At 41.4% G+C, this 12660-nt stretch overlaps 1 protein-coding gene across 1 annotated transcript in view; it reads left to right on the top strand.

The window, feature by feature from the left end:
- The window catches only part of TBCD (tubulin folding cofactor D), a 114936-nt gene that overhangs the window by 40419 nt on the left and 61857 nt on the right, over positions 1 to 12660 (top strand). The window contains exon 15 of the mRNA XM_008640610.2: positions 7930 to 8086. Coding sequence (XP_008638832.1) covers positions 7930 to 8086 — 157 coding nt within the window. The remainder of the gene's footprint in view (positions 1 to 7929; positions 8087 to 12660) is intronic.

Below are 12660 nucleotides of genomic sequence, written 5' to 3'. Positions count from 1 at the left end.
ACTGTAGGCAAAGGGATGAACTGTTTATAAGGGAGGGTTTTTACTTGTGACTCTTTTCCCTGTCAGTCATTCTCACAGGGATGCAAAATGCACTTTCAGCTTCTGCTTGAAGCTCTGGTTACAATTCTCTTTCCACTTGTATCCTTTTAAAAGCGATTTTCATGCTGAATATTTTTTCCTTTTCTGCTTTTAGTTTCAAAACTTACACCAGAAATTCTGAGCCAGTTCTCTTGCCTCTGTGAAGTTTTGCTGATAGAATCCAGCAGTAGGACCTGAATTGTGTCATGTGCAGTTCCAGGATATACAAACTCACTTTTCTTTGAGCCATACCTGGCGTGGGGCTGCTGTGATGCTGCTCTCACTAGACAGCAGGGAGGCATGGAACAAATACTCCCAGACTCAACATACTTTTAGATTTCAGTTTAATAAATAGCTTTATTTTCTGAAACGTGTCAAATTTTATAAGTATATATATGATTAATATATGTTGTTTACTATTTAAATAAATTTTTAAAGTGGGGAGTAGAAGCCAGCAAATACAACCTGATGTTTTGTTTTATTTCATTGAACAATACTGATGCTGCAGTTCATGAGCTGCAGCTTGGCTGTTACGGTTTTGCATTCAAAGTTACATGTCACCATTTAGCTGTAAAATTTCAGTTGTTATTAGAAGGGATCATGCAGCATAATTTGCATGTGGGAGAAACTTTTCTAGCAAAATAGCCAGAAGTCAACTAAAATCTCTTGATCTGATGATGGATTTGTGTGCAATTCTGCATTTGGAATTGCAGCACCCCAAAATGAAATATTCCTTACTCTACAGTGTATGCTAGAACCAAAAACTTACATTTCAGTGTGGTTTCAGTATGATTTCACAGCTTTTGTTTGGTGCTGTATTTGTGGTTTTGTAGGCTTCAGACTATTATTTTTAGGGTTTTTTTTTATTTAATTGGGTGGGGACAAATACTAAACAAACAAGAGAATCCCAGTTTACTTGAATTTCTGGTTTGCTCGTGAAAGGACGTTATTAAAATTTCTCGTGATGACAGCACAGTATAAACTTTCTAGCTAATAAGGTGTGTCATGTAGAGGAACATGAACCTTCCTGGGCGTTCTTAACGTGTTGGTGGTGAGCTGAAGAATGTTCTGGTGTTGCTCTCAAGGACTTACTGAGCACTGAATAGTCCCAGCTGTGTCTGCTGCGAGGCCACAGGGGCCTGGGCTGTCTCTGCTGGAAGCCAGGGACAATCTCTCAAATGCAATCCATGTTAGTGTTTCACCAAGAGAACTTCCTTATGGGGTCCTCTTCCTGCTATAAAATCGAGTGTGTGTAAAATTAAGGTTGAAAACATTTGCATCACCGAAGAGCAAGAGAAGGAAGCCAGGGAAAGCAGATTGGAAGAGCCCTGTGGTTACACTTGCAGTGAATATGTGCTTATTTTGGGAGGATTCCAGCCAGGAAGACGTTACTTTTAATCTTCCTGCTCTCTTAAATACCCTTACCCATTCACAGGGAATAAATTGGAATACTCCAACAATCCCTTGCTCCTTTTTAAACAGTGGCAACAATGAAAGCAGCATTTGAACAGAGGGAAGTAATGCTGATGGGATCCAGGGATAATGGGAAATTCAGGAGTCTGGTACTGGTGGGTCGGTACAATTGATCTGAACCTGGAATTTGATTTTTTTTAGTCTCAGTATAAATGAAAAGTAGAAGTAAAGAGTGAGAAATACCTATTTGTGCAGAATTCTTCTGTTCATGAGTTACCTTCAGAATAAGAGGAGCATCAAAAACCTGTAAGAAGCAAATAGGGAGTGTTGAAGGTCTGTTAGTGAGGGGCCTGAGGCACATTTGAGAGGGGACTTGGCAGGCTACGATATTGTGGGATTCCATGACAAAATCATGATGCTTTTTACCTTTTCAGAGAGGTCAGACACAACTCTACCAGTATGCAAAAAGAGGCTGGCTTAGGGACATATTTGTGAGCTATTTCTGCTGAATGGTAAGCTCATGGTTGAAATAGGAAACACTGGTTCTCTCAGTTGGTGTTTGCTTTCTGTTTTAAAGATATCCCATTGTCAAGTGTATTTTTGGTGAAAAGTTTATGAAATGAAGTCTCTGGTGCTGTCAGATGGTTTCAAATAGACTCAACCAGTCTCAATAGCAGATGCTACAGCTTTGAAGGAAAGTCTGTGTACACATGACTGCTGTGTCTGTGATTTTAAAATTCCCTCAGCTTCTGGTGCAAATATCTTGTTGATTTTCTATTGTTAATTTTTTCTTGTTAATTTGGTTAGAATGGATATGTGCTCTGGGGCAGTACCCAATTGTCTGTGCTCCTGGTACAGAGAAGACTTGATCATGTGCTGTTACGGAGAAAAGATTGGATTCCTGCGTATTTTGTCTTTTTATCTGAGAGTAGAGGGGATGGTGCTTACTGATATTATATATAACTAAATATACTTAAAAAAACCCCCCAGAGTCTCCTTATTCTACACAGTGGACAGAAGGGTTATTTTTGCTTGTCCAATCTCACTGTGCTGTTTATGAAAAAAAACAAAAGTGAACCCAATACTGCTTCCCAGAGCATTTTAGAAGGAGGTTTAACTTAGACCAGGATTTGAATAGTCTTATGGAAATCTATTATGCAGCTTCTTAAACTTGTTTACATTCTCTATTTTTAAGGAGTACCTTCTGTGATTTCATATTCCAGAGTAAGTTGTTTGTTACAGATTTGCAGGTGCCAGGAGTTGGAGGAGAGGGACAATGCATCACGAAGTCAGGCTTCTGTAGTGTGTTGGTGTGTTCTGTAGTGGTGGTAAATTGTGAGGCTTTTGGCAAAATTCCAGGTGCTTTTCATCAGAGATACAGGAAGAAGTAAAAAAAAAAAAAAGATCTGCCTGTCTTAGGTGGACTCTTTAGAAAATCGAGAACACCCAAACCTGAAAGGCTGGTTGTGGAGGAATTCCTTCTCTCTAACACGCAGGTGAACTTTAAAAATGATGTATGGTCTTGAAAAGAGCCTTTTAAAAAGTTATAATGCCTATGTCACCGTAATAGTTTTCAAATTAGCAAGGAAGCTTTATAAATAGTGCAGATTTATTTTTTTTTCACTAGCCAGCAGGTATGAGCAAGAAGAAATGCCGTGTCTGGAGCTGCAGCAGGAAAGGTCCCTCCCCCAGCACCACTGGGAGATGGGGTAAACACTGAGCAGGGAATAAATGACAATGAATCGCTTCTGGCTTTTTCACCATGGGGTTTTATCTTGGTATTGCACAACTTTAGCCTTAAGGCTGGGCTTTCTTGGGTGATACTTCTTTTCTGACATGCAGTGTTATGAGTTTACAGAGTTTTTATACTCCTTTGGAGTAAGTAATTCGTTTGCTCAGTAGGATTTCTATCCACAAGCCTGTTCCTTCATGTCTTTAACTGCAGTTAGCTGTTGGTTCAGTCAGAGGCAGAGCTCTGTCAGCTGTACACCTGTGTGAAGGTCTCTGCTCTAGCCTTGGGTGTCAGTGGGTCCCCAGAACATGGAGTGCTCTGTGTTTCAGAACTGTCCCGGGTCAGCAGCTGCTCTGAGTGTAGCCAGGCAGGGGGCTTTGAGCTTTTAGGGCTGTGTTACGTAAGGATGTTGGGATGGACTGGCTGGAATCCAGATCTGTCTGCTTCCTGCTTGGCTCCTCGCCACACTCAGAGCTCACACTCCTGTCAGCGCCGTGGCACTGGTGCAAGGCTGCCTTTAGCCCTTTGCAGAGGGCCCTGGCAACCAGAGCCAGTGTCCAGCTCTTCAGCACTGCGTTTGAGAAACGTGACTGCTATCAAACAGTGAGCTTTTGTGGCAACATCCAGCTTAACCCACCAACCCTTCTCCCTGTCTGACAGCCAGCCTTTGCATTCCATGTTTTCCACCCTCAGCAGCCAGGCAGACAACAACCTCCTCTGCTGCCCTGCCGTGATTCATCGCTGGAGCAGGTCTGTCCTGTGGGCTGGCTGAGATAGCTCCATGGAAAAACTACCACGTGACCATATAATTAAAGACTCTCTTAATTCGTTACGTAGTGAGAGACTGAAGTGAGATTGCAGCCAGACAGACGCAGCCCTTCGCAGTCACGGGGCACAGAGTGCTGGTCGGGTTTGTGGAGGTGGGCTCAGCCGTGCGTGGGCTCAGCACTGGGGGCAACAGGAAGGTTCCAGCAGCTTCAGAGTCCTCACATCCCTTCTGGGCGTGCAGGAGCTGTGGTACCCTTCCCTCTTCCCTGGCAAACTTGTAATGAGGTCAGCCCCGGGGGCAGGAATGGCAGAGGAGAGGTCACCCGTGGGCAGTTTTGAGGCACTTGCCCTTGGGGATGGGATGTCGGAGCATCTCACAGGAGCACAGAGAACTTTTCCACAGCCAAAGCAGCACACACATTTTGTGATCCCCACTGGAGAATTTATCCTCTCAGCCCTTTAAAGGCCAATTCTGGAGTCAACAAACTATATAGAGAACGAGAACAATTCAGAGATGTTTGGCAACATTTTAAACAAGTACTTATTTCTGGTAATGGGCCTAACCTGAACTTTCTGGTGTTTGCATCTGTGTTGAGACAGTAAATATCAGTACAAGAGCCATAACGAAGTTCCAATTAGGACCTGCCTCTTTCCAGAGGCTGGGGTGCCATGTAGGAGTGAGTGGTCTCAAACCTGATGTTCTGTACACGGAGGAGCCAGAGTTGTATTTTTAGGAAACAACACACTGCAGATGTCTGCACTAGTTATTTTAAGCCTGAGGCTCACAAAGAGGCTGAATGTTGTGCACTGAGTTAATTTTCATTGACGAAAAATTTGAAGAACAAAATTACTATATTCTTTGTGTTGAATACATAACTGTGTTTAAACTTCATCATTCATTAATTGTAGCGTTTGTAGCTGCTCCTACTGTGACATTGTGCACAATGCACCCTTCAGGAATAGCAAACGTCCACTTTGTAGTACTTTTTCTTACGTAATTCTAAATTAGAAGGATTTGCGATATTTTTTTTATGGATTGGAACAGCTTCTCTGCCTAAACAGTCCTTATAAAAACATAGTGCTTGTCTAAGATAACATTGACGTAATCTCTTTTAAGTTAAATATTTTAGTTTTAAACTAAATTTAGAGAATTCTTACTTAACCTCATATCCAATGAAAATCTCTTTTAAATTAAATAAGGTTGACTTGACATTTTGCAATTTTCTTGTGGAGACAAGGCCTAGGGCTGAGGAACAGGTTTTTGTTGTTTGCTTGACTGCTGTATTTGTATATTTTATATGATAAATATTGCACTAAATAAAAAAAATTACTATATGGAGTTAAAGTGACAAAAGGCTCTGGATGGCACAGGTTATAGTCGAGGTTGGTGTAAAGTATGTTTTTAAAGGACCAGTAGAAGGGATCTTTCATTTAAATACATGGAATCTTTCAGTATCCAATGTCTTCCACAAGCTCCTTCACCAGACTTTTATTGTCTCTCACCTGCCCTGAGCACCTGACTGTGTAAAATCTGTGTTTAAAAAGCAAAATATCTGTGCAACCTGTTTCCAGCATGAGGAAAAAAAAAACCAACCCAACCCTGTTGTTTGTAATGCCAGAAGTTGTTTCTTTATTTTCCAAGGCTTGAGCACAGGGCTGTGCTGCAACTGCAGTGACACTCTTGGGCATGGCAGGGTGGGGTGAAGCAGGTGCTTATTGATACCTTCAGGCTACAGGTAAAGGTGACTGTGTTTTCTTGAGCATTCACAGGCCTGCACAGGTGGATTTTGTTTAAATAATCAGCTTGAGAGTGGACACTATTTATCCTCTGGTTTTGCTGGCACACTTTTTAAACAACTGGAGATCTATGAAGTAAAGATGTGAAGAACTGCAAACTGGAGATCTGTAAAGAAATGGAAACTTGTAAAATTAAAGCTAAACTTTTAAAGTTAAAGCTGTAAAGTTAAGGAACAGTTCAGATCTTCTTGCTGCAACTTCCAGCCTCCTACTTTTCAATAAAAAAGGCATGTTCATAATTTCAAAAATCAAAGAATTTTGTCTCCGTCCTACCAAACTTAAATAAGTTTCTTCTGGAGGATTTTTGTTCTAAAGTTTTTGGATTTTTAAATCTGTGATTTTTTTGGGTAAAGTGACTTTAGGTTAAGGTTTGACGCAGTGTTGGAGGAACCTCTAGAGCAAGAAATTAAGTTAAACCAGGAATTTTGGGTAGTGTTTCTTCTGGGTTTTTATAACTCTTAAATACCAACGAGAACCTGCTTTTTTGAACATGCAAACCACTTGTCAGGAGCAGTTTTTATTCAGCATTTCCCATAGCCCATGGTTCACCAGTAAATACTCAACCAGTGATAGCACAAAACTTTACCAGATGATGCCTAGATCGGTATTTCTCTTGTTCTTGTGTTTCTAATGACTCGTGCTGCACACCTCGCCTTGTTTCCCGTGCTTGTCCCACCTTCCCAATGCCCACTGTTGGTCCCTTCCTTTCCTGTGTCTCCACACTTTGCAGTCACACAGAGCAATGCTGTGAGTCCCAGATGTAGGAAAAGGACACCAGAGAGGTGTGAGAGCTCGAGCTGCCCTGGCCAACAGCCCCTGGAGCATCACCACTGTCCCTGACCCTGACACACTGGGTGCCTTTTGGTGGCGTGCCCAGCATTTGGGACATTAAACTGCAAAACCACCTTTTTTCTTTCATGGAGACAATCCAAATGTGAGGAGCTGCTGGAGGATCCTCCTTCCCCCTTTCCCTCACTGCACAGAGGTGGGAGTGCGCTCGCAGCTGTCGGAAGGAGCTGGAGTGATCACCTGCACTGAGGGGAATGTGATGCACCTTTGCAAAATTGCCTTTGGCGCCTGCTTGAGTGTTCCTGTAGAACCAGCAAATTCCATTTTTCTCATCAGTTGATGCGGCAGTTTTCAAAACAAGCTAGGCAGCATTTTTAAATACTTTCATTGCAGTTTCTTTAGGAACTGGGAAATGTCCAAAAATACAGCAGGCAGGGATGGATCGCTGTTCCAGAATAGGAATTGCGCTGTTTCCCATGTAGTGTTTATGCTTCTGTTAGCCAGATCTCGTCCATCCCTGTATCTACTGCTTAATTTTCTTTAGCAGCTTAAAATGAATTTAAGCAGCCTTTTAACACTTCACTTCTCCAGTCAAGGTGTCTATCTTTTTGTTTAAAGCAGCAGTACACAGTGATGAACAGCACATGGAAGTTTTAATTATTTTGTGATTATATCCACTCAAGGATATCCAGGCACAGATTGCTAATAAAATACAGCTCAGTGATCCCATTTCTTTTTAATGGGATCACCTTGGGACAAGTATTTTCTAAGGAAAAAAGATGCATTTGATAAATTTGATACAAGAAAAAAAAAACAAGAGAGAAATTGTGGGTTTTTTTTTAGAGGCTGTTGTTTCTGCAGACATTATTCATCTAATAAAGTTGTGCCATCTAGAGAGAGATGTATTCAGATTTGCTGTCTGGATGTGCAGATACCAAATGAAGGCCCTCTGGGGAGCCCTGCATTCATATTTCTTAAACTGTGGCAATGTGTTACTAGCACGGTGTAAAAAAATTATCCTTTCAGGTTTTAGAAGCTCTGTTATCTGTAGAGAAATGTTATTGACTCCTGCATGTAGTGACAGGACAAGGGGGAATGGATTTTAACTAAAAGAGTGTAGGTTTAGGTCAGATATCAGGAAGAAGTTCTTCCCTGTGAGGCTGGTGAGGCCCTGGCCCAGGTTGCCCAGAGAAGCTGTGCCTGCCCCATCCCTGGAAGTGTCCAAGGCCAGGGCCAGAATGAGGATTTGAGCAACCTGGTCTGGAAGGTGTCCCTGCCCATGGCAGGGGGGTGGAACGAGATGGTCTTGAAGGTGCTAATTGTTGCTGTTGTGGATGTTTCTGCTGTAACAGTGGTTCCTGTCATGCTGAAGGCGCTGACGTACGATGAGAAGAGGGGGGCGTGCAGCGTGGGCTCCAACGTCAGGGACGCGGCGTGTTACGTGTGCTGGGCCTTCGCTCGCGCCTACGAGCCCGCCGAGCTCATCCCCTTCATCAACCCCATCTCAAGGTGAGCTGTGCCAGTAGGAAACTGATATACACTGACAGGTCGTTTTCCTAAATCTGTTACAACTTAACGTGTGTGCTAACAGGTATGCTGAAAAATAAAGAATTGCATATGAGTGGGATGGCGGTGACATAAAGATATCTAAGTGTTTCTGTATCAGGTGCAATGATTTCATTTCCCTCTGTTCATCTGTAATAGGAAAACCAAAGGAAAATCCATAGAAATTCACTGTAAGTGGGATAAGAGAAATCAGTGGAGGCTTTAGCAGGGTGTTATCTTTTGTCTGCTTGATCCACCTTCTCTGTGGGGAGCTCAGTGACACCAGCTCAGGGAGTTTAAGAAGATTTGGAACCTTAGTTCAGTAGAGGTAGAAATAACAAACTGAGGAGTTGTTTTATGGAGTCATAAAGAGCTGGAAGTACTAGGAGAAAACTTAAGGAAGAGGTTGTTTCTTACTTTTTTCAGGTGGGTCTTGTTCTTAACCATCCAAGATTTCTGGGACTTTGTCAGATGGGTGTTGTGCAAAGAATAAAATATATTTTTATTGACCAGCTTACAGCTTGCAAATTGAGCAGGTTAAGTCTGAAAGAATAAAATACACTTCAGCTCTACTTCCATACAAACTATAATTTTCCTTTTGAAGTGCTCCAATTCAAAGATTATTTTGAATAAAAAAATAAAGCCATTTCAGTTTCTGAAATGGGTCAGAACTTTATGTGGCGATACTGAATTCTTAGTAACACAGCACTTTTGAATAGTGGGGGTTTTATTATTCCTAAGAAGATGTTTGAGTTAAAATTAACAAATACATGAGAGAACTTTTCCTCTTTTGATACCTTGTGGTTTTATAGAGCAAAGCAGAGTCCAGGATCTCACTCAGCAGTGAATGGAAGTGCCTGGTGTAGATCTTTTTCAATCTGTGGTTTCTGTTTCAAAAGACTTTCAAAAGTAAAATCTTTAAGAGATTTCCAAATCTGTGGTACTGCAACGGTGGACCAGAAGTTGCTGCAACTTTTCACTTAATACTGTCAATATCATTGCAGATACAAACTGGTTTTACCTTTTTTCTTTCATCTTGTGTTTTCCTGCCTCCGTGGCTGTGGGATTCTCTCTCTATTGTTTGGTCTTTTTGTTGGCCACACGCTGGCTGACATTTCGAGGTGTCTTAATGGGTGACTTGCACTGCAAACACACAGGTGGCTTCTAACAGTTTCTTGGCACACTTTTAGTACAACCATTGATAGCAGCAACTCAGGCAACTTTATCTCCATCGGAAGGGTTTTGATCAGTGGTCACTTAGTATTTTCTTTTTCAAAAAAAATAAAAAGAAGTTTGGACTATACAGTGATCTGTGGTTCTGGATATCTGCCTTAATTTTTAGGGACTTCCTTGCTTCTTGATTGCTGACAGAACTATTTCAAGCTCATCCAAAAAGCCTAGTTTGCTAACACTGGGCTACCTACTGAGCTCAGCAGGTTCCCAAAGAATATATGACTGTTTCTTTCTTCTTTAGAAACAGTAGTTAAAGTTCTTTGACACAATCTGTAAATTAATCTATTTTTATTCCTTGACCACAGTGTCCTGGCTGGTCTCTGCTGTTTTTCACCCCTGTAGCTTCACTTTTCAGTGCTGGTCCTTCAATGCAGGATCATCCAACAGGTCTCTGTCCAGTGGTACTTGCTCCTGCCGTTTTTTGAGACCTTGATAAAACCTTCCTTTCTAAGAACCTGCTGTTCAACTTCTTTTCCTTCCATTTTTAACACAGTGAGCAGACAAATTCTGAGACATCTTAGCCTTGTTTCTCTCATGAAGCTGTTTCATGGTGTTTTGATGCTGTTTCATCTCCAATGGCATGGATAGTAAAGGAGAAGAGTCTGGTAACTCTAAGCTGTGCTAGAATGTGATGCCATCCACTGTTTCAGGATAACTTTTGGAAAGAGAATGTGGAGCTCCAGAATAGCCCTGCTTCACTTTGGCATGCTAGCAACAGTGACATTTGCCACAGTAAGGGCATATTCAATTCACTTCTAGCTGAGTTCATGGTAAATTATTTGTAGTATGAAATTCTTACCTGAGGGTACCTAAAGGTGTACTTGCACAGTGAAATAATGCCGTGAGTACAATCTTGTATTCCTGTTTTTAATCTAACCAGCACTAATGGTAGCACTGAAGGCATGCTGACACCTGTGACCAGACTGGTAACAAATGGCCCTGGCAGGCTGGTAGCAGCTCTGCAGAGTTACATTTATGTTCTCACTGCCAGAAAATCTTCAGTCTTGGTATGGCCAGACTCATCCTGAAGTCTGGTTCAAATCTGGTGATTTTTCTAGATTCGGTCAGCAGCTTGATGAAAATAAAACCTCTGCTTCCATCCTCTGAGTTGAAAAAGTTTAAAGGTTTCTTTTAAGGTCAGGCAAGCTTGTTGCTTGTGAAAAGCCCACTTGTGAGTGTTCAAGCCTTCTCTTGATCAGAATTCTGATCTGATCTGTTTGTCAGAACTTTTCTCCTGCTCGTGATGCTTTGAGCAATATATTTCATAAATCATTTACTCCTTTCACCCTGCCATACTGCAGTGTTGTTCTCCATAGGCTTGAGGCAGGCTTACCCTTGTGATTTTTCAGGGTTTGTGGTATTTTGTTTTACTGTCACAAAGCCATTGGTGGGACCTCTGGAACAGGTGCTTAGAACAGCAGGTTGTGTTTCTGAAGAAGTTCATGTCCTTTAGCTACCAGCCTCTTCTGGAAACAAATTCTTTTCAGGAAAGTGTCAAGTGACAGTAATTGAGATCCCTCTGCCTGTGGTAGCAATACCAATGAGTGCTGTGGCTGTGCCACCTCTGACAACTTCAGTTGTTGGGAATAAATTGGTGGGATGTAGAGAAACACGGGGTGGAAGCTGAAAATTGCTAATGAACAGCTGTAAGGTGTTATGGTTTGTAATATCTTAGTTTTCCAACAAAGCTGCAAGCTATTTTAGCAAGTATTAATGCTATATAAGGCTTTACTTAAAAATCTTTGTAGTTATAGTGGCCATTCCTTTTCTAAATCAACTCTTGAAGGTAGAATTGCCACTCCAAAGAAAAATGGTGAAAACAAAAATTCAAATAAAGTATGACACACAGTTTCACCTATTGTGTCAGCAAGCCGATAATTACATATGGCTTTTTTTTAAATCTAGCCTTAGGTGTGTCACTGTTTTACTTAAGGAAGAGTCATACTTCTAGCCACAAGCAAATTGTTGCTACCCTTAAAAAATGCAGCACTCAGCATCTTGAAACAAAGTGCATAATATCCATTGTGAGCTGAATTACACAGCAAAAACATCTGCCTGGATAAGGATACACACTGTTACAGAAAAATTGTAAACACCTTCCAAAACGGTAGTGAGTGATTGCAGTCCTGAACTGCTGGCTTCACTTAGTGCTGGGAATTGCACAAGGTTTATCCTGCACTTAGTGTTTAGCTGCTGGAGGCACATGGGACCCACTTAGGTACCCAAATACATGAACTGGGTCCTGCCCTACATCCCCTTAACAGCAGTTAAGGTGTTAAAGCAGAGGGTGATTTGTGGGGGATTCTTTTTTCCTTTTCTTGTATCATTATGTAATTGAAAGATGTGTTTTTAGCACATAAGGAACATAAATATTTCACTTTGGACCAGTGAAAAATCACTTTAAACTGCATAAAGTCAGATTTTTTTTTTAGTAAAATTTCTGACAGTGTTTTGAAATAAATCCTTCTCTCCATCATTCACTGTCAGCTGATTCTTCCCTGTTTTCTTATGAATGTTCTGTTCAGTGATGAAATTGGCAGAATATTGAAGTTGCAAACAGATTGCTGTAGAACCTAGATCAGCCCTTCTCCTTCCTGACCTTGCCACTCTTCTAAAAAAACAAAAAGAAAGCAAAAATATGGAGAACACTTATTGGAAATACATGTCCAAGAGTATTTCTAATAGTACTTGCTTGTATTTTTCCATGTCAGTTTTTTTTCCCTTTCCATATTTCAACAAGATACACTTGCTCACATCTGCTTAATGGTTTGCTTAAGTCTAGTTAAACTGGTTTCTAAAACCTTGCCTCATCTATTCAAACTACAGGACCACAAAAAGAAAATTCTTGGCAGTGTAGATGAAACTTCACTTCTTTTGCAGGACAGCGTTGCTCTTTTTTGAGATGCACTCACTGAAGTTGCTGTTCAAGCATATCATTATAAAAGCACTACTTGACTGAGCTTCATTTCTCTCCCAGTCTCTACATGCAGCCTCTCTTTTTAAGCTTCCCTATGAGGAAAGTGAAACAGAATTTAATGACTTGGAAATGCAGGTAATTTGATTCCTGCCCCCTTAGGTGTGGAAGTTGCTGTCTGTGAAGTGGCAGGTGCACAGCAAGCAGCTGAACTGTTTTGTTTAAAACCTAAACAAAAAATAAAAAGGAAAACATACTTGCACTCTGTAATACAATTAGAGTGATTAAATGGTTGCTGGCTATCTGAACCGCATGGAGCTGTGCAGGGTGCAGGTTCCTTTGCCTGTTGTGGCTGGGGGTGGGGGGGGGGAGGGGGGGGTGTGTGTGGGGG

This window comes from Corvus brachyrhynchos, unplaced genomic scaffold, assembly GCF_000691975.1.
Source record: "Corvus brachyrhynchos isolate BGI_N302 unplaced genomic scaffold, ASM69197v1 scaffold148, whole genome shotgun sequence".
Taxonomy (NCBI): domain Eukaryota; kingdom Metazoa; phylum Chordata; class Aves; order Passeriformes; family Corvidae; genus Corvus; species Corvus brachyrhynchos.
This window is presented reverse-complemented; position numbering and strand designations above follow the sequence as displayed.